The sequence below is a fragment of the Pongo pygmaeus genome, chromosome 5, assembly GCF_028885625.2.
Source record: "Pongo pygmaeus isolate AG05252 chromosome 5, NHGRI_mPonPyg2-v2.0_pri, whole genome shotgun sequence".
In the NCBI taxonomy this organism is placed as follows: Eukaryota; Metazoa; Chordata; class Mammalia; order Primates; family Hominidae; genus Pongo; species Pongo pygmaeus.
Genome location: NC_072378.2, coordinates 33,462,000 through 33,483,183, shown reverse-complemented (window position 1 = coordinate 33,483,183; position 21,184 = coordinate 33,462,000). Strand labels below are relative to the sequence as shown.

Below are 21,184 nucleotides of genomic sequence, written 5' to 3'. Positions count from 1 at the left end.
AGACCAAACATGTCTTCTACCTTGATTTACAGTAACTTAATATGAAATGCAAAACACATAACAATTTTGGATTGTAAAAAAAAGATCAGTGTTTGAAAGAGTGCCGCACCTATTGCTTTGCACTTTCAACAATGGGGAGGCATTTCTCTCTGTATGAATTATTAGTTCAGGAGGTCCAGGCTGGTGAATGAATGCGGACTTAGAGGATAAATGTCGTCTACTTGATGCATTCAGAAGGCCAAGCAACATTTGGTTAAGGAGTATTTGTGATGGCATGCAAAGAAAATGTTGAAAGTGTGTTAGATTATATTTATCATTTTAAATTCTGATGCTTATTTAATTTCTTAACAGTAATGCTAAAACATGCTCTTAGTAAGTTATATGTTGAATCAGTGCTATGTTAATATGGGTCCTATAACACAGATTTGCAGTCTGTTCACCACTGAATAGCTAAGAATAGTGGTTTCAGACCTAAATGGATGACACCAAACATGATGATGGGGCAGCTCACTGAAATATAGTAAATCCAGGAGAGGTCTGTGTCCAATGGGCCACCTTATACAGTAGTTTGGATAGCCCTATTTTCATGGTTGTCTTCTTTCCTATGTGTAAACCACAATGAACGTCTTTATTAACTCTTACTGTTTGCCAAAACCCTCAAGAAAAAAAGTGATGAGACATGACTTGGCATATATTCTTAACAGAAAACAATCATGTTGGATTTTGATTATTTATGGCACTAAGGAGAAAGGAACTTGGTTGGAGGCCCCATGAGAGAAACCATGCATTGAATCCAGGAACAGAATGATAGAAACTGGCTTCAGTGCAACTACTCAGCAGCAGCATCCTCTTGGGAGGCTGGGGGTCTGCCCTCGAAGCAGATACTGTCCTCGAAGCAGATACTAAAGAAACAGAAAATGCTTGTTCCAAGGCACATTAGTCTTTTAGGCAAGGTCAGGAATCTTGTGGAGGTAAAAAACAGTAATCCCAGGTTGCTGGCCCCCTTCCTTTAAGTCCCAGGAGAGAAAAATAATGGTGAAAGGCTGAATCTCAGGCTGATAAAGAATAGAATTGATCTGAGCTTCCTTTAGCAATGGAGCCATGCAATGCTCTTTCCCCACTCACCCCAGGGCTGAGGTTGAAACAGGAGTTCAGGCCTGAGACTCTCTTCCTAAAGGAGCCTCAGTGTCACAATGCACAGAAAGGACTTATGTCCTCCTGTAACTCCCCCAACAAGGAACTCGAAGCAGGAATATTGCCTGTTTATGCATATCCTTGTTGAACTGAAATGAAAGGAGGAAAGAAAATGTATTCAGCTACTGAAACCACCTCAGACAATTAGAGAAACGTTTCCATCACACTTCCATTGCCCATCACTCAATGGACGCTCTGCAGGAGCCTGAGTAACTGGGACCTCATGCAACTGGCTGCATTAAGATGCCAGGCTGAGATTCCTCTCTCCCTAGAAGCTGTCTTTGTTTCCTGACTCTGTGATTTCAGCAAGCTCTCTGGCATTGCTTTTTCGTCTCAGCCCCTCATCATGGAAGAAGGGTGAGCAAGTCAGGAGAAAGGTGGATATCGGTCACCTCACAGGATTTCTCACCTTTCTTGCTCCTTCTGTGCATGAAGATGCCCAGTCCACAGATGATGAGCCCCAGCATGAAGCCCCCGGCTCCTGTCAGCGTCTTGCTCTGCACAGAATCAGACTGTACCTCTAGGAAGAACAGGCTCAGGTTCAGTGTCACCTCTGGCAGTTGCACCCCTGCTCATGTCCTGTCTGAGATCCTGCAGCCTGATGCAGAATATCGGCACGAGGACAGCAAGGGGGATACACCTCGCATAACAGGAAACTGAGAAACAGTCACTCTCTCAATTCTGGAACAGAGGGTGTGACCTCAACAACAGACAAATGCAGATTCAATTAGTTGCCTCTCAAAATAACTTAGAATAAGCTAAAAGGCTGAAGGAAGACAATAGTTCCCATGTGTAAGGTCAGTTCAGGAAGGTGTCTGCATCCCTAGATTCTTGGACAAGAAGAGGAACTGTGAATCCTAAGGACCTCCTAGGCCGGGGGCAGGCAAGTCTCCATTGTCCCCAGATTAAAACTACACTCAGGGTCTTGTATAGAAGAAAAATGGAGTCGGACATGGCCCCAGGTATAAACACATAAAACTAGATGAGTGGACCCCAGAGCCAGAGAGTCCCCTGCTCTTCGGAGGTGAAGTCTAGAGGGTCATCAGACCCTCACTGCACTCCATGGTGACAGGACTGTCCAGGCTGGGGTGCTCCACTTGGCAGGTGTAGATGTTTCCCTGCTGGGGGGTCATTTCCAGCATCTCCAGGATTTGGAAGGTCCAGTCTCCATTACGGATCAGGTTGGTGGACACAACCGCAGCTGTTTCCTCCTGTCCATCCAGGAGCTATTGGACTTGAATGCTGCCTGGGTAGAAATCTGTCACGTGGCAGACAAGCAGGTTGTGGTGCTGCAGGGGCCCCTTCTTGGAGGGGGGATGTTCACCCTAGGCTGGACTAGGAGTGGGGAAGTGGAAAAGTGAAATAGCATTTGAGATTATTATTTCTTAGACATGCTCATTATGGAATTGATTTCCAGATGTTGAAAATAGGAATGATGGCCAGGCGCAGTGGCTCACAGCTGTAATCCCAGCACTTTGGGGGGCCGAGGCAGGTGGATCACCTGAGGCTGGGAGTTCGAGACCAGCCTGACCAACATGGAGAAACCCCGTCTCTACTAAAAATACAAAATTAGCTGGGCGTGGTGGTGCATGCCTGTAATCCCAGCTACTCAGGAGGCTGAGGCAGGAGAATCGCTTGAACCCCAGAGGCAGAGGTTGCAGTGAGCTGAGATCGCACCATTGCACTCCAGCCTGGACAACAAGAGAGAAACTCCATCTCAAAAAAAAAAAAAAAAAGTTGGAATGCTGTGATTAGGTCAGCAGATAAGGGGAGTACTGAAACTACAGAAATGGTACTGAGAAGAATAGGAGGCACACAAACTTACCAGTTTGTAGCACATTTAAAAGAAATCTTATCTATCAGCCACTGATTAACAGCCTTTGGACAAAGAATATTTAATCAGCAGTGACACTACCTTATCTTTTGAGTGCTCTATCCTGATGCAAAAGATGAAAAATTTGCTCAAATAATTTCTTGAAATTAATATATATATAAACAATGACATTCTCATGGTCTATTAATCCAGTAACTATATTTCATAAATATATCAAGAAAACAAAGTGAGCTTGACATGACTTACTCTGCAAGTAAGCTATGGATTTTTTGGCCTCGCCTACAAACACTCAAAATCCTCCTATTTACATAATATCCTGAGCCCCCACATGCTTAAATAGTGGAAATCCCATCCTTTTCGTACGTTCCTCCTCTGCACTGTGTTATCACGTCTATTGAGGTTCTCACAGATAACCAGGTGTTGGCTGTGCCTTGGCACCTCTCTATTTTTGCCCCCTCTTTTTCTGCTGCTTACAGATCAATTTCCACACCACCACCTGCAGCTTTTCCTTTGGACATCAGCCACCAGTACCCTTTTCCTCCACAGAAGGCAGAAAAGGGCCAACTGCCCCTAGTGAACAGCCCAATTACAGCAATGTTCCAAATCAGAGCTTCTAGGTCCTTATTTACTCTGTTCTTGAGAACACAAATACCCTGACATGGGCCTGGGCTACGTAAATGAACAGTCTTGAACTAACCCACAACCCTTACTTCTTATGGTATTTTTGCCTTGTGTGCAGGATTATCCACATTCACAGCCTCTTCCCTCGATGTGATTTTATTTCAGAGGCACTTGGCTCTCCTTCTACTTCAACCACCTCCGTAAACTCAACATCCATCAGACAGGTCAACCCAGGTCTGAATCCCAAATGTGGATTAAGTGGAACTTCTTCCCCATAGGTGTCCTGGGAAGCATGAAAGTCATGGGATATACGGGTGTCTGTTTTAAGGTCCCAGAACATTCCATGAGAAACACTTTGCTCCATCTTCTTCGACAGGAGCTGGTCAGCCTGGAGCACATCAGAGACCTCCAGGGGGCGCTGCAGCTAAGGCTTATAGCCAATGGCCTCATTTCTGACCCAGTTCAAATATATTTCACCAAGGCAAGGATTCCTGTTTGTTCTAGTTGCCTTTGCTCAATTACTTCTAGATTTGGGTGGGCATCCACACTGGAATGGCCAGATCTTCTATCCTCCTCCTTCCTCTGTCTCCCCTACCCCTGTGTTTTTCTCTATTCTAATTCATGCCGTTATTATGGTTTCCCTGGACAATAATAGCAGTTTCTCATCTCATCTCCCTGCATCTGGTTCCTGCTCTCTCCAACTGACTTCACAGTCTTCTGAAAACAGATTTCCAGCCTTGTCATTTTAAGATTTCTGAAGATTTTCAAAAATCTTCAGTGTTCTGACACTTATCTGGCTACATGGGAATCACTTGGGAGCTGATTAAAAACAGAGATCTCCAGACCTCCCCACCCAGGGAATCTGAATCTTTAGGCAGTGAGTCTGGGGGAATCTTTGCTTCACAGAGGATCGCAAGGACAGTCTTCTGAGCAATGAGGTTGGGGACCTGCTGGCCTAGAGGAGAAACCCACACTCCTTAGTCTGGCATCAGGGGGTCTCTGCAATCTGGCAGCTGATTACCATGAAAGAAAATGCTGCCATGTCGCTGATTTGGGCCTCTATGAAGTCTTAGTGACAGTTTTTGCAAATTGTATTACTTTTATTTGGACACCTCTCTCAACCAATTACCTCAGCAACTTTCCTAAACCCGTGTCACTCTCCTCATCCTGACTCAATGTGTGCATCTTCTCCCTCTTATCGGATGACCTTCCTTCCACTTTCCCAGGAACAGAGGGATCAACGGTGTGACTTCCTGAGCCTCCTCCTCCTTCCTCTTCATTCTTTCCTCTTTCTCTAGGACAAAGGTCCTTGTTTAGTGCAAGGCTCACTAGTGCCTTTTGGTCTCCTTCACAGGATTTCTCTCTTGGCCAAATTAACACAGAGGTTATTAAGAGATTATTTTTAGGCAGTTAGAAAGGGTAAAAGTTCTTGGTGGAATTTTCCTTTAATGAAAAGCAGCCCCAAACCATTTTTTCTCTAATAGAAAGCAGCCTGAAAACTCAGGCAGAGATATGCAAACTAGAAGCTTTTATGTAAATGCCGGCAGCTGTTCCTGGAAGCCAGGTAATTCAATATGGCGGTTCTGACCCTCTTTTCTGTCTATGTTTGCAGGTGTCAAGGCAGCCTCCAGGTTAAAGCACGTGTACAGGTATCATGGCCGCCACCAGGTGGAGGCTGCATTTGTATAATAAAAGACTAGGGTGGGAGGGTCAGTCTTTTTGCAGGTTATGTAAATGACACACCTGGTCAAACCAATCCCCTGAGCCCTATATAAATCAATCACTGCCTCCTCAAGCCTCTGTACAAAACCAATTGCATTTCACTAGAAACAGGAGACCTTCTCTTGGGCGACCTGCTTTCTCAGCATTAGGAAGCTTTTTCCCTCTTCTTTTCTATTAAACTTCCTGCTCCTAAACCCACTCCTTGTGTGTGTCTGTGTTGTGAATTCTTTTTCGGCCATGGCAAAGAACCAGGGTATATACCCCAGACAATGGAGCTGTTTCATTTTGGGAGCTCATCCGGGATCCGAATCAGAATGGAAGATAGAAACATCGGAGTGGTGAGTATAGAGCAAACCTCAAATCTGTTCTTTAATCTCAAGGCTGTCTTCATACCAGTTTCCTTTCATGGGGAACTTCACCAATCGCATGAGGCTGGGGAAAGTCTTGGGGCAACTGAAAATTTCTAGCCAGGGAACACCCTGGTGTTATTCAAAGGCTTCTGGACTGAACCCAGCCTCCGACAGCCTGTCCAGGTGTTGGTAATGGATCTCCAGCTATCCTGTTGCAAAATTTTCCTTTCTTTTCTATCCGTGGTCACTATGTCTCCTGTCCTCTCTGTGTGTGTAATTTGCGGGAAGTTTTATAGTTCTGGGAAACAGTCCTGTTAGGGAAGATCGGCAAATGCCACAGGCAGTAACTGCTACTCTCTATCCTGTCTCTGGCGAGCACATGGTAGTTCTAAGCCAAGATCACCACCTAGTGGAAATAGAAATCCTCTTCATCAGGCACCCTGTTGGTTTTTTACCGTAACACTGCAGCTTCCAAACTCTTTCTTTTCGTGCGGCTGGAAAAGCCTCTTCTGTGAACGAGAAAGCACTGTCTTCAACAGTTAGGAGTAAAATGTCCTCTGCAGTGAAATTTTAGTTCTGATACTGTCCCCTCAGCAGGAAAAACTGCCATTAGTTTCCTACGTTCATTTCTGTCTCCAATTAGGACAGTACTTAATTAGCAAGGGGATTTTAGGTTTGGAAGTTAACCAGAGCCATTTTGCTAAGGGTAAATGTTTTAGCATGGGCGGTAATGGCAGGCAATCTAGCACATTGCCTCCATTAAAGGAGCCTACCCAGAGATGACATAGTCTCTCTGGAGATCCATTTTTCGGGGAGCCAGGCAGATCACACAAATTAAGGATGTCAAAGGGGCTCACATAAGGTGAATAAGCTAAGGTTGTGTGGGTAAAGCATAGCTAATCCCATCACTTAGTTTATCCAGTTCCATGGCTTGGAGGACCACACCTGCAACCATGCGTGGTACATTTAACACATCGCCAGGACCCAGGAACCAAGGAGAGAAAACAGTAGGGAGGACACTTCCACTGTCTTCTCCTTCACCCTGGGTCACAATGAAAGAATGGGGACTGAAAGGACACTTTTATTCTCACTTCTTTTTCTCGATGGGTGACAGACCAGCTTCAGCTTGCACCCCTCTGGAGTGCACTCTGAAACACTGGAACTCCTTTAACCTCAGGAGTTTGAAGAGAAAAGTGACTCATTTTCTTTTGCACAAGGGCATGGCATTTTTACTAAACATTTGCAAGTGTTGTAAGATCAGCCCAGCTTTTTAAATAGGCTTATCAGGTAGGCCTATAGAAAATAATCCCCCAGAATTACAAAGGCAGTTTCCAAGGTAACCGTCTGAGAATTCCCCTTATTTGGAGTCACCAATGTGGGGGAAATAAAGAGAGATCAGACTGTTGCTGTGTCTATGTAGAAAAAGGAAGACATAAGAAACTCCGTTTTGATCTGTACTAAGAAAAATTCTTCTGCCTTGAGATGCTGTTAATCTATAACCCTAGCCCCAACCCTGTGCTCGAAGAAAACATGTGCTGTATTGACTCAAGGTTTAGTGGATTTAGGGCCATGCAGGATGTGCTTTGTTAAAAATGTGCTTGCAGGCAGTATGCTTGGTAAAAGTCAGCACCATTCTCCACTCTCAAGTACCCAGGGACACAATGCACTGCGGAAGGCCGCAGGGACCTCTGCCCAAGAAAGCCTGGGTATTGTCCAAGGGTTTCCCTCACTGAGAGAGACAGCCTGAGATATGGCCTTGTGGGAAGGGAAATACTTGACCGTCCCCCAGGCTAACACCCATAAAGGGTCTGTGCTGAGGAGGATTAGTGAAAGAGGAAGACCTCTTTGCAGTTGAGATAAGAGGAAGGCATCTGTCTCCTGCTCGTCCCTGGGAATGGAATGTCTCAGTGTAAAACCCGATCGTACATTCTATTTACTGAGATAGGAGAAAGCCGCCTTATGGCTGGAGGTGAGACATGCTGGCGGCAATACTGCTCTTTACTGCACTGAGATGTTTGTGTAAAGTCAAACATAAATCTGGCCTACGTGCACATCCAGGCACAGCACCTTTCCTTAAAGTTATGACACAGAGTCCTTTGCTCACATGTTTTTCTGCTGACCCTCTCCCCACCATTACCCTATAGTCCTGCCACATCCCCCTCACGGAGATGATAGAGATAGTGATCAATAAATACTGAGGGAACTCAGAGACCAGAGCCGGCACGGGTCCTCCGTATGCTGAGCACCGGTCCCCTGGGCCCACTGTTCTTTCGCTATACTTTATCTCTGTGTCTTATTTCTTTTCTCAGTCTCTCGTCCCACCTGACAAGAAATACCCACAGGTGTGGAGGGGCTGGCCCCCTTCAACCTCAAGCTCCCTTTTCATTACAGGACCTTAGGCAAACAAAGGAAGACTTATGCTAGTTTTCTGACAATCCCAATAAGTATATAGAAGCTTTCCAGAATTTAACTCAGGTGTTTCACCCCACATGGGAGGATGTTATGCTGCTCCTAAACCAAACTCTAACCGCAATTGAAAAGCAGGCAGCTCTGCAGGCAGCAGATAATTTTGGAGATGAGCAACATATCTCCTATAATACACCAAAAGGGAAGAAAAGAGATAGGGAAAGTGAAAAAATAGCAGAAACACCATTCCCAATAGGAAGGGAAGCAGTTCCTCTTGACAACCCCAATTGGGACCCCAATAGCTCTGCAAATGAATAGAAATGGAAGCATTTTTTAAATATGCATATTAGAGGGTCTATGAAGAACTAAGTCCTGACCTCTTAATTCCTCTCAACTGTCTATGATAGACCAAAAGCCAGATGGGAATCTTGCAGCTTTTATGGAAAGGCTGAGAGAGGCACTAATAGAGCACACTTCCTTAGCCCCTAATTCAGTCAAGGGACGGCTCATTCTAAAGAACAAGTTTATTACACAGGCAGCTCTTGATATTAGAAGGAAACTGTAGAAGCAAGCTATAGGACCAGATAGCACCTTGGAGAACCTCCTGAGGGTAGCCACTTATAAAAGGGACCAGGAGGAGGCCCAGAAAAAAGAGAGAAATCTCAGGAGAAAGACAGAAGCTCTAGTAGCAGCTTTGCAGGCTCGCAAAGTCCAGGATCCCCGAGGTGCATCCGCTAGTTGCTATCGGTGTGGCAAGCCAGGGCATTTTAAAAAGGAGTGCCCAAACAGCAAGAGGAAGCCACCTCAACCCTGTCCAGCCTGTAGTGGAAACCACTGGAGATCCCCCGGAGATGGAGGTCACTGGGGTCAGAACCAGTCTCACAGATGGTCCAGCAGGACTGATGGGTCCCGGGGCTCAAACCCCAGCTCCAGTGGCTCAAACTGCCATTATAGCACGGGAGCCACCAGGTGATTCTAGAAATTGAAGAAAGGAAAGTAGACCTCCTTCTAAACACTACAGCCAGTCTCTCTCTCTTTTCTCCTCTTTAATCCAGGCCTCTCTTCTTCCCATAGCATGATTGTAAGGGGTGTCTCAGGAAAAACTATATTCCAATATTTTTCTCCACCTCCTAATTGCAGTTAGGAGGACCTATTGTTTACACATGCTTCCAAGCCATTGCCACTATGGCTCTACTAGTCAAAAAAGCCTCCAAATTAACCCTAGGGGCACAAACACTGCAGAAGGCCGCAGGGACCTCCGCCTAGGAAAACCAGAGACCTTTGTTCATGTGTTTATCTCCTGACCTTCTCTCCACTATTATCCTATGACCCTCCCACATCCCCCTCTCCGAGAAACACCCAAGAATCATCAATAAATACTTCATAAAAAAAAAAAAAAAGCAAAATGCAAGCAAGTATAGAACAAGGCGGTTCTCTTCCTAAAGTGGAAGCTAAGCTCATCAGTTATGTGAAGAATTGCTTCCAGATAACTCACCAGGAGGCTATTCAAGATCTCCGGCAGTGGAGGAAGTCACTTTAAGAAAAGAGTTTAAACAATTTGTTTAAAAAAATTTCATCTTATTTCATTTCTGTAACAGTTGATATCTGGTTGTCCTCTCCGTAATGCAGAGAGAGAACTTTCCCTACTGTGTTTAATAAAGGTTTTCCGGGTTCCATTGCCAAGAAAAAAAAAAAACAAAAAAAACAAATTAACCCTAGGAAATAATTTAACTGTTTACACCCCACATAATGTAGCCGATTACTGTCCTCTAGGGGAGCCTTTAGCTAACAAACAGCAGGTAAAGCAAGAAATACATAAGGCAGGATAAGCAGTAGTCACTCTAATATCTCTCCCCAGACACAAGCACTCAATTAGCTGAACTAATAGCTCTTGCAAGAGCACTTAAATTAAGCAGGGGAAAGATAGCTAACAATTCCACTGACTCCAAGTATGCTAAGGTTCTCCATGCTCATGCTGCTATTTAAAAGGAAAGACATTCTCTTACCACTAAAGCATCTCCTATAAAATATCACCAGGAAATTAACAGGGTATTATCCTCAGTTTTCCTTTCACGAAAAATAGCAGTAACGCATTATAGGGAACATCAAAAGGGAACAGATGAAGTAGCCAAAGGAAATAGGTTAGCTGAGCAGGGAGCTAAGCTGGCAGCAGGGAAGCCTCAAGGCCTTAACACACTTCAAGCCCTTTTAATCTCGGAAGCCTCCATAAAAGAAATTAAACTTCAGTATTCCCCTGCAGAAATAAAATAAGCCACTTCTCAAGGGTATTCCAGCCCTGAGGATGACAAACTCCATCTATCGGCCTCCAGTCAATGGAAAGTCCTTAAAATCCTTCACCAAGCTTTTCACGTAGGAAAGGATAAAACTTATCAACGTGCTCAGAGATTGTTTTCAGGCAGAAAACCTCTAAGTTGTTTAAAAATGTAACCTCTCTAGCTCACTTCCAACAGAAATTGACACAACTAGCAAAAGGCCAACCCCAGGAAATTGGACCACCTTTACTTAGCCAGAAAATTTGGTATTGGTGAAAACTCATCTCTTTCTCCTTCCCTAAGCCAAGCTGGGAAGGGCCCTACACAGTTCTTCTTTCAACCCCCCAGCAGTAAAAGTTACAAGTGTCAACTTCTGAATATATCACACTCAAGTCAAAGCCTGAAAAGCTGAGGGAGCAACCTTTGACAGCCCAGAGGAACATCCTGAATGTCAATGTGGAGAAATAAAGATCTTAAGCTGAAAGTCATAAAAGGTAAGTAAATGAGTGAGGGCTACTCACCTTAGTGCCATTCCTACCTCACCAGGTACTCTTCATCATTTCTACCTTTCCTCTCAAAATTCACTGCCCAGTATTAGAACTAATTTTTAATACATATTTGCAGGGAGATTTTTAATTATACATGGGACTGCATTTGTTACTTTGTGAATCCCCAAAGGGAAACATTATATCTTGGCAAGTAAAGTTTTAAATGGAAATTATTTACTACATCACTTTTGTGGGAATTGTTATAGTCATGCTATTATTTGCAATAGAACTGTACACTGTGGCACCCACAATGTGGAATTCTGGTTGTAAAATTCTAATTCCTGTAATATTTTGCCTAATTATCATCTTTATGACGGAATTAATAATTGCAGGAAGGATTTGGTCAAGTTTGTTTTGCTTATAGCAGGAGTAATAGTTACAGACAAGAAGTAAGCATGAAAATTTTACTATCACTAAGTTTGATAGGACTTTTTATTGAAGATTGGTAATATGGTGCACTCTAAGCTATGGAAAGAAGGTTACAAAGAAAGATATTTTATATAAGAAAGGATCTTGTATAGTAAATTCTTGTCCTAAAAGGAAATGACTGGTTGTTTAAAAACTGGTTGTTTAAAGGAAGGATGTTTAAGACAAGTCAGAAAGTTGAGTATGTAGTAAAAGGGTCTGTGAAAGTCATGAAATAATTTAATAATTAAGGAACTTAATAATTAAGAGAAAGGAATTGCCAAGATTAACACCAAAGTTATTTTAGCCACCCAATAACGTTTTCCTCCCAATCATATCATAAGCTATAAAGAATGGCCTAAACCTAAAATTATGACCTAATAGCAAGTCGAGGGGGAAATACATGTTTTTCTCAAAGGAAGTGTTGCTTTTATATTAACGTTTCTAGTAATATACAGCGACATCTAGTGGAGACAAGCCAGTATTACAATACGTTGGTGTAACTAACACGGATCAAACTCTACTGTCATAGTTGTGGTCTGTAGGTGGTAATCTTAATACTCATATGGTAACCCTATATTTTAAACCTTCATGTAAAATTTATCTCTTTTCTTCTAGAAGCAATCAAACTTCAAATAGTGCTGCAAACAAAGCCACACACGGACATGCCATTCTTCCAAGAAGCCTTAGATCAACCTCAGGAGGAGCCCCAACTGCAGCTCCCCAACACGACGCCCCTTTTCAGCAGGAAGTAGTCAGAAAGAATCGTCGTCCAACACCCCCTAACAGCAGTTATGGTTACGTCTCCTGAGGGAGGAAATAATACAGAAGTTATTAAGAAATTATTTTTAGGCAGCTAGAAAGGGTAAAAGTTCTCAGTGGAATTTTCCTTTAATAAAAAGCAGCCCCAAACCATTTCTTCTCTAACAGAAAGCAGCCTGAAAACTCAGGCATAGATATGCAGACTGGAAGCTTTTATATGTAAATGCTGGCAGCTGTACCTGGAAGTCAGGTACATCCAATATGGCGGTTCCCATTCTCTTTTCCTTGTCACCACGTTTACAGGTGTCATGGCAGCCTCCAGGTAAAACCACATGTACAGGTATCCTGTCCACCACCAGTTGGAGGCTGCACTTGAATAATAAAAGACTAGGGTGGGAGAGTCAGTCTTTTCGTGGGCTATGTAAATGACACAACTGGTCAAACCAACACCCTGAGCCCTGTGTAAATCAATCTCTGCCTCCTCAAGCCTCTGTACAAAACCGATTGCATTCCACCACAAACAGCAGACCCTCTTTTGGGCAACCCCCTTTCTCAGCATGAGGAAGGATTTTCTCTCTCCTATTAAACTTTCCACTCCCAAACCCACTCCTCATGTGTGTCTGTCGTGAATTTTCTCGGCCATGACAAAGAACCAGGGTATATACCCCAGACAATGGAGCCGTTTCAAAATCACAATGTCCGGTTCCCAGGATCCAGCCCTATGCTCCTCCCGATGGGTCCCCTCTCTCTGGGTGGTCTCATGTAGCCCAGGCCCCTCCCCCGCTGCAAACTCTTCTCTCACCTGCCCATCAGACCACCCATCTGGCCCCTCAAGCACCTCAAATCCAGCCATCTCCTGCAGGTTTCTTCTCTGCGTGGCCTGCTGTGCCATCTCCACCTCCATCTCCACACGGCACCCCTGCACGCTGTCCTGTGGCCTCCTTTCCCCTCACCCAACATGCAGTCAGCTGCCAGGCCTGATGAAGTCCAGGGGGTCTCTCTCCCTCCATCCTCCTCACTCCATGCTCAGCCCAGTCCCCATGCTCACCCTCCTGACAAGCTCCGTTTGGGCTCCTCCCATCAATCCCCAGCCCAAAGTCCCCTTTCCTCCTGGCACTAAGGTCCCTTAGGCCGGCCCGGCTGCCCCTACTCCCTGGGCCCGGCCCCCACGGCTGCCCCAGGAGCCCTGGTCCACAGCCCTCACCTCGGCGCTGCCGGATGAGTGGCTCCATCAGCTCGTACTTGTGTCTGCACAGCGTGTCCATCTCGGCTCGCTTGCGTTCCATAAAGTCCTTCTGGCTGTTCAAGCACTCGGCCATGGGCCGCCCCAGCTCCATCACTGTCAGGAACTCCCCCACTGCGCTGTCAAAATGCACGTATTCCTCCCGGTTGTAGATGAGCCCGTCCACAAAGCGCTGAGTCCCACTGAACGCATAGCATTCCTGCCGTTCCTGGTACACGGAATTCTCTGTGAGCAGGGGGGAGAGATGGGGGTAGTGGCACCCCCAACAACACCCCCCTCCTTAATATTAGCTATTTCCTCAAATCTTCCCACTCAGGACTGGATTTAAAAATACGATTTTTCTGGATATTAGCCCTTTGTCAGATGAGTAGGTTGCGAAAATTTTCTCCCATTTTGTAGGTTGCCTGTTCACTCTGATGGTAGTTTCTTTTGCTGTGCAGAAGCTCTTGAGTTTAATTAGATCCCATTTGTCAATTTTGGCTTTTGTTGCCATTGCTTTTGGTGTTTTAGACATGAAGTCCTTGCCCATGCCTATGTCCTGAATGGTAATGCCTAGGTTTTCTTCTAGGGTTTTTATGGTTTTAGGTCTAACATTTAAGTCTTTAATCCATCTTGAATTGATTTTTGTATAAGGTGTAAGGAAGGGATGAACTCCAACAAATTTACAAGAAAAAAACAAACAACCCCATCAAAAAGTGGGCGAAGGACATGAACAGACACTTCTCAAAAGAAGACATTTATGCAGCCAAAAAACACATGAAAAAATGCTCACCATCACTGGCCATCAGAGAAATGCAAATCAAAACCACAATGAGATACCATCTCACACCAGTTAGAATGGCAATCATTAAAAAGTCAGGAAACAACAGGTGCTGGAGAGGATGTGGAGAAACAGGAACACTTTTACACTGTTGGTGGGACTGTAAACTAGTTCAGCCCTTGTGGAAGTCAGTGTGGCGATTCCTCAGGGATCTAGAACTAGAAATTCCATTCGACCCAGCCATCCCATTACTGGGTATATACCCAAAGGACTATAAATCATGCTGCTATAAAAACACATGCACACGTATGTTTATTGCGGCATTATTCACAATAGCAAAGACTTGGAACCAACCCAAATGTCCAACAATGATAGACTGGATTAAGAAAATGTGGCACATATACACCATGGAATACTATGCAGCCATAAAAAATGATGAGTTCACGTCCGTTGTAGGGACATGGATGAAATTGGAAATCATCATTCTCAGTAAACTATCGCAAGAACAAAAAACCAAACACCGCATATTCTCACTCATAGGTGGGAATTGAACAATGAGAACACATGGACACAGGAAGGGGAACATCACACTCTGGGGACTGTTGTGGGGTGGGGGGAGGGGGGAGGGATAGCATTGGAAGATATACCTAATGCTAGATGACGAGTTGGTGGGTGCAGCGCACCAGCATGGCACATGTATACATATGTAACTTACCTGCACATTGCGCACATGTACCATAAAACCTAAAGTATAATAATAATAAAAAAAAAAAAAAAAAAAAAAAAAAAAAAAAAAAAAAAAAAAAAATACGATTTTTCCTACTACCGAGTTCTGTGGTCCTAGGCAGGTCACAGACCCTCTCCAGGCCTCAGTTTTCTCACCACGCAGCGAGAGGATTTACTGAAAAGAATGAGACTCACTGCTCAGGGTGGCTGAGTGATCATTAGGGAGGGGCGCACGCTGAAGGGAAAGCAGCCCCTTCTGCTGGCGGCTGGAGGAGGAGGGGGAAACATTTCACGTGGAGTCTCATGGAGGAGCAGAATCTCATCGGGGGAGGGTCCCTCAGGCAGAGAAACAGTAGGGATGGGAGGAGTTGGGGACCTGGAGGGCAGAGCTGCTCCCCCTACCCAACTCCCTGCCTGACATTTCCATCCTGATGTCAGTCCTGGCTCAAGTGCCACTTCCTCCAGGAAGCCCTCCCTTCCTTCTTTCCCTTTCTGCAGCTAGGTGCTCTCTCTTCTCTGCCAGTTTCTTGAGAATACCTCAACTTGCTCTTGCTATTCTGCAAGCTGGAAGTGTAGAAATTCCTTCCCTTCCCTTCCCTTCCCTTCCCTCCCCTCCCCTCCGCTCCGCTTCCCTTCTCTTCCCTTTCTCTTTCTTTCAACAGAGTATTACTCTGTCGCTGCAATCTCCACCTCCCAGGTCCAAGCAGTTTTCCTGCCTCAGCCTCCTGAGTAGCTGGAATTACAAGCATGCGCCACCACACCCGGATAATTTTTGTATCTTTAGTAGAGATGTGGTTTCACCATATTGGCCAGGCTGGTCTCGAACTCCTGACCTCAAGATCTGCCCTCCTCGGCCGCCCAAAGTGCTGAGATTACAGGCGTAAGCCACCGTGCCCGGCCAGAAATGCATTTCTTAAAACTTCTTCAAGTTTGCCATAAGAAAGACAATGTAGCCTGAAAGTTAAATTTCACTTTTCAAACATGGCTGTAGAAAGACTTGATCTCAAAACACCTGAAAAATATATTAATCAATGAAAATCAACAGAACAACCAGAAAACTAAGTGGCTGGACTCCTTTAGATTTAGAAGCATTGATGGTGTCATTTTTACATAAAGAAGTGTGTCAGCCTTTTCCACCTGTGGTTCTTCCTAGGCAGCACCATGGGCAGTGTCTGGTAGGTGCATGTATATACAGAAGTAGCAATGACCCAGCACATGTCTGCTTGCTTCTGTCTGAGCCTCTTCAGACCTGATCTGTTCCTGGTCACAGTGGGGAAATTAAGGTGCTGTGATTTGCACACAGCAAATTAAGGTTTGTTTTGGACACCTGTTTCATGTTCTACAAATTAGCAACTCACGTTTTTTAACCTCACCCCTCATGGAAGATGCACAGCTGGTGGCAGAGGACAGTGGAGAAGCGGTGGGGCTGGGCTCAGGGGCACCATAGACTTGGCCTGTAGTTTCCATGTCATCTCTAAGGCAAGATCCCAGGACTTCAGATATCCTAACTTGCCTCTTCTCCTGGTTCCTTGGGCTCCAGCCCCCTAAACACCCAGGCCCATTTAGCCCGCCCCTCCCTATTCAACTGCCCCACTCTGAGCGTGTATCTTCTCATTTTAATTTGTTAGTCTTTGTTTCTCTTCCTCATTCACCAATAAGAGAACATGTTTTAGTCAAGAGTAAGAATTTCAAAACTTTGTTTTGCAACATTTAACTTTTTAAATGGAATTTTACCTGCAAAGCAGACATAAGTGATGAGTGTACGGCGGAATTTGAAAGCTTCATTTTTTTTTTTTTGTATATGGGAAACTTTATCCTGTTTGTGGAAGCCTTGACAATTGAGTTACCCAGAGCACAATTTGAAAACCAATGATCTGAGTGAATTCATCTCTCACTCAGAATAGGATATATTAAAATATAATTGCAGAAAGATATGATGGAGGCCACATGGGTAAGAAAAGGAACATGTCACAGGTAGGGATTCCAGTTCTTGCACTACGACTGATTACTAGGTTATCTTGGGCAAAGAAACAACCTTCTAACTCTCCATTTCTTGAAAGGCAAAATAGTAATAACACTATTTACCTTGCAAAATTGCTGTGAGAACCAAATGAGCTCACATATGTAAAATACATACTATTGTATCTGTCACTGCTCAATCCATGTTAGTTAGTTCCCTTCCTCTTTTCATTGTGTGACCTGTTTGAATAGGAGCAAAATTCTAAATAAATGCATATGAAAGAGGAACTGGATCAGCTTATGAGCTACTGGAAAACCTCAGGAAGACTTTCCATGGGCACCAGATCTTAATGGTTGAAAAGTGTTTGTTGGCTGTTTGCTGACTGGATCTTCCCACCTCTCTTCTGTGCTAGTGATTTTTTTTTTTTTTCTTTTATTGTAATTATTATTATTATTATTATTATACTTTAGGTTTTATGGTACATGTGCCCAATGTGCAGGTAAGTTACATATGTATACATGTGCCATGCTGGTGCACTGCACCCACCAACTTGTCATCTAGCATTAGGTATATCTCCCAATGTTATCCCTCTCCCCTCCCCCCAACCCACAACAGTCCCTGAAGTGTGATGTTCCCCTTCCTGTGTCCATGTGTTCTCATTGTTCAATTCCCACCTATGAGTGAGAATATGCGGTGTTTGGTTTTTTGTTCTTGCGATAGTTTACTAAGAATGATGATTTCCAATTTCATCCATGTCCCTACAAAGGACATGAACTCATCATTTCTTATGGCTGCATAGTATTCCATGGTGTAGATGTGCCACATTTTCTTAATCCAGTCTATCATTGTTGGACATTTGGGTTGGTTCCAAGTCTTTGCTATTGTGAATAATGCGGCAATAAACATACGTGTGCATGTGTCTTTATAGCAGCATGATTTATAGTCCTTTGGGTATATACCCAGTAACGGGATGGCTGGGTCGAATGGAATTTCTAGTTCTAGATCCCTGAGGAATCGCCACACTGACTTCCACAAGGGTTGAACTAGTTTACAGTCCCACCAACAGTGTAAACGTGTTCCTATTTCTCCACATCCTCTCCAGCACCTGTTGTTTCCTGACTTTTTAATGATCGCCATTCTAACTGGTGTGAGATGGTATCTCATTGTGGTTTTGATTTGCATTTCTCTGATGGCCAGTGATGGTGAGCATTTTTTCATGTGTCTTTTGGCTGCATAAATGTCTTCTTTTGAGAAGTGTCTGTTCATGTCCTTCGCCCACTTTTTGATGGGGTTGTTTGTTTTTTTCTTGTAAATTTGTTGGAGTTCATTGTAGATTCTGGATATTAGCCCTTTGTCAGATGAGTAGGTTGCGAAAATTTTCTCCCATTTTGTAGGTTGCCTGTTCACTCTGATGGTAGTTTCCTTTGCTGTGCAGAAGCTCTTTAGTTTAATTAGATCCCATTTGTCAATTTTGGCTTTTGTTGCCATTGCTTTTGGTGTTTTAGACATGAAGTCCTTGCCCATGCCTATGTCCTGAATGGTATTGCCTAGGTTTTCTTCTAGGGTTTTTATGGTTTTAGGTCTAACATTTAAGTCTTTAATCCATCTTGAATTGATTTTTGTATAAGGTGTAAGGAAGGGATCCAGTTTCAGCTTTCTACATATGGCTAGCCAGTTTTCCCAGCACCATTTATTAAATAGGGAATCCTTTCCCCATTTCTTGTTTTTCTCAGGTTTGTCAAAGATCAGATGGTTGTAGATATGTGGCATTATTTCTGACGGCTCTGTTCTGTTCCATTGATCTATATCTCTGTTTTGGTACCAGTACCATGCTGTTTTGGTTACTGTATGTGCTAGTGATTTTATTTGAGGAGTTAGATTAACAGAAGAGTGAGTACCCAAAGACTCAAATGCACAATGAGCTTCTGCAAGTGCCCAGCTGCTGTGACAGGAGGACTCGGGAGTATGGCCCTAATGCCTGGGGAAGTGGGTGGGGTGAGGTAAGAAACTCAGCTGTAAAAAGCCCATTTTAAAGCCTGTCAGAGACAAAAGGGTGTCGTCTCCAGGAGTCTGGTTTTTCCACCTGCTGTGTCATCTCCTGCTGCCTAGATGTTGTCTCAGCCAAGCTTTTCTCCACCCTCCCCTCTCTCACTTTAAGCCACAGCCTGGCTCCTTGTGCCTTTCCTCTTGTGCTCTGTTTGACGTTGGCGATGTGTGTGGAGTTGGAGGAGCATGCGGGGAATTGTGGAATTGGCCCTGCCTGCTCTACCCACTCCCCTATGGCCCCAGCTCTCCCTCCAGCAGGTTTTGGTTGGACATTCATTCTACACAGGGAGCTCTGGTAACCCGCCCTCGGTCCCTGTCACATGGCTCCACTGCCTCATCTCATTTCCCCTACCAACCTCAACCCAGTCTTTGCCCCTCCACCTGTTCACTGCCCACCATCATCAATCTCCCTCCTGTGCTTTCTGCTACCCCGCACCTTGAGGTTTCCATGGCGTTTCCCAATACCACCCCTCATCCTACCAACAACTCTGCCTATGGACACTGTTGCTATGGACCTCCTGCTGGACACTGTTCAGTGTCACCAGCGCTGCTCCAGCCTCCTCTCTCCCCAACCTCACCCCTCTCCAGTTCCCAGGGCTGAGCCGTCCTGCTGGTTAGTTCTCAGCACCCCTCTGTGACTACAAGTGCAGTTTCTCCACCCTTTCCCGGACAATGAACCTGAGGTAATAGGTGAGGGGCTTTGGGGTTTGAGGGGCTGTCCTCAGGAGATTCGAATACTGTTACCCTGGAAAATCAGGAGGTGACATGAGGACAGTACTTTCTAGGGGTGTCCTAGGTGAATGTGGAAGGGTCTCAGGGGAAGGGCCTATGCAGAAAGGTGGAAGTCAGTGGAAAAGTAAGGCACCTACTTTGCAGTCCTTCCTCTCAGGGTGTTGGTATAAATTCGGACCAGAAAAGTAAGAGCATCCTGAGAGAAAAACAATGAGCCATAGAAGCCATAATATTACACCAGCCACGAGGAGACAGCAGGAGACAGAGGTTTTTCCCTTAGTTACTGCTTTTTTGGCTGTCTGATAACCTACCCTCAATCTCTTTCTCATTCTTCTGACAAGTTTCAACCCACCCTAATACTCTAACCAAGTTCTGGGGAGGCTGGGAGAAGTACCTTCAACAAGAGTGCCTTCAGGGGCTTGAACCTGTCCCCCTCCCTCCAATCTTGACTTCATTGTCCAAGGGGCATGGGCTCCTGCTCCACCCTGGAGAATGAGAGGCATTCTCCATAAGCACTGAATCCTCAGTGATCCTTGTAGTCTGGACACACCAGCTGAGGGCTCTCTGCCTGAGTCCCCTCTAGGTTGGATGCAGATGTGAGCACATCCAGGAGCCTGCACTTGCCAACCTCTCTCTCTGAAACCTTGTCTGTCCAAGATTATCCTGAACTTCTTGGCCCCATTTCCCCATAGACAAGCAACCTGACCCCTGAGCACCTCCCCTTATTTACTGTGCCCATGTTCCTGGAGAGAGAATAGACCTGGTAGATAGCAACCTATCCTATAGGAGGTGAGTTTGATTCTCCAGCTGTGATAGAAGGACACTAGGCTGTGGCAGGAGCCCCATGCTGTCTCAGAGTCTGGTTCCATAAAGAGAAATTCCCTAGGAATTGTTCCCTGAACCAGACCCTCCAGGAATAGCAGCTCTGCTCTTACCTGGAGTGGCCGCGGCCTGGACCACAGATATGAGCAGCACCATCAGTAATGCTGTCAGAGCCACTGTCCAGGGCCCCCCTGAAACCTGCAGGATCATCATGGAGCTGGAAAAGAATGGCAGAATGAAGAGAGCTGCAGTCAGGAAAACAAGGATTCATTAAAGGGAGCTCCTGTCTGAAATGTTAGAGATCATGAAACCAAGTATTCTTCTGTGACCCTGGGATTAGGGACAGACTCTGAGAAAAGAACCAATAGGCACTGAGCTTTGTATGAGTCATTGCTCACTGGGCAGAAAGTTAGTATGAAAGCTCTGACAATATAGAGCCAGTGATGCTGTTAAGATGACAGATGGAGAACAGTGACACTCATTTTAACCAGTCAGAGTCATGAGTTTTGGGGAGATGATGTGTTTTCTCTGCTCTGAAGGTGATCTCAGATATTCTGCTGGCCCATCTATGGGGATTATCATTTCCCCAATTCTGCCACACCTCACACACCCACAGGACATGGCCTGGTGTGGAAGAAATGCTATCTCAGTGTGTAAAAGGTCATTCAGTGGCATGATTTAGAGAGATTAGAGTACCCATCCCAGAACTGAAAATGAGGCCTGGAGTCTGTCTTGCCTTTGTTCAAGGCCGTGCTTCAGATTAGTGCACATTCATATTTT

At 44.8% G+C, this 21,184-nt stretch overlaps 1 protein-coding gene across 2 annotated transcripts; it reads right to left on the bottom strand.

Moving 5' to 3' along the window:
• Positions 1-11,260: 11,260 nt before the first annotated feature.
• Positions 11,261-20,697, bottom strand: LOC129039023 (HLA class II histocompatibility antigen, DP beta 1 chain-like). 2 transcript variants are annotated; one of them, XM_063666096.1, is made up of 4 exons: positions 20,518-20,697; positions 19,720-19,778; positions 13,320-13,566; positions 11,261-12,160 (listed from the first exon to the last, which is right to left on the bottom strand). In XM_063666096.1, exons 1-4 carry the CDS (start codon positions 20,615-20,617, stop codon positions 12,051-12,053), a joined length of 516 nt encoding a protein of 171 aa, XP_063522166.1. In that variant the 5' UTR covers positions 20,618-20,697; the 3' UTR covers positions 11,261-12,050. The 2 variants fall into 2 exon arrangements, with proteins under 2 accessions (XP_063522166.1, XP_063522165.1); XM_063666095.1 differs by lacking the exon at positions 11,261-12,160 and having other exon boundaries at positions 12,827-13,566.
• Positions 20,698-21,184: the final 487 nt, after the last annotated feature.

Excerpts from the sequence above, each read along its gene's own strand:
- LOC129039023 (XM_063666095.1), bottom strand. The coding sequence starts at position 20,617 with ATGATGATCCTGCAGGTTTCAGGGGGGCCCTGGACAGTGGCTCTGACA. Across the intron at positions 19,779-20,517 it reads CCAGGCCGCGGCCACTCCAG|GATGCTCTTACTTTTCTGGT; the intron begins GTAAGAGCAGAG and ends TTTTTCTCTCAG. Across the intron at positions 13,567-19,719 it reads CTGAGAGGAAGGACTGCAAA|GAACGGCAGGAATGCTATGC; the intron begins GTAGGTGCCTTA and ends TCCGTGTACCAG.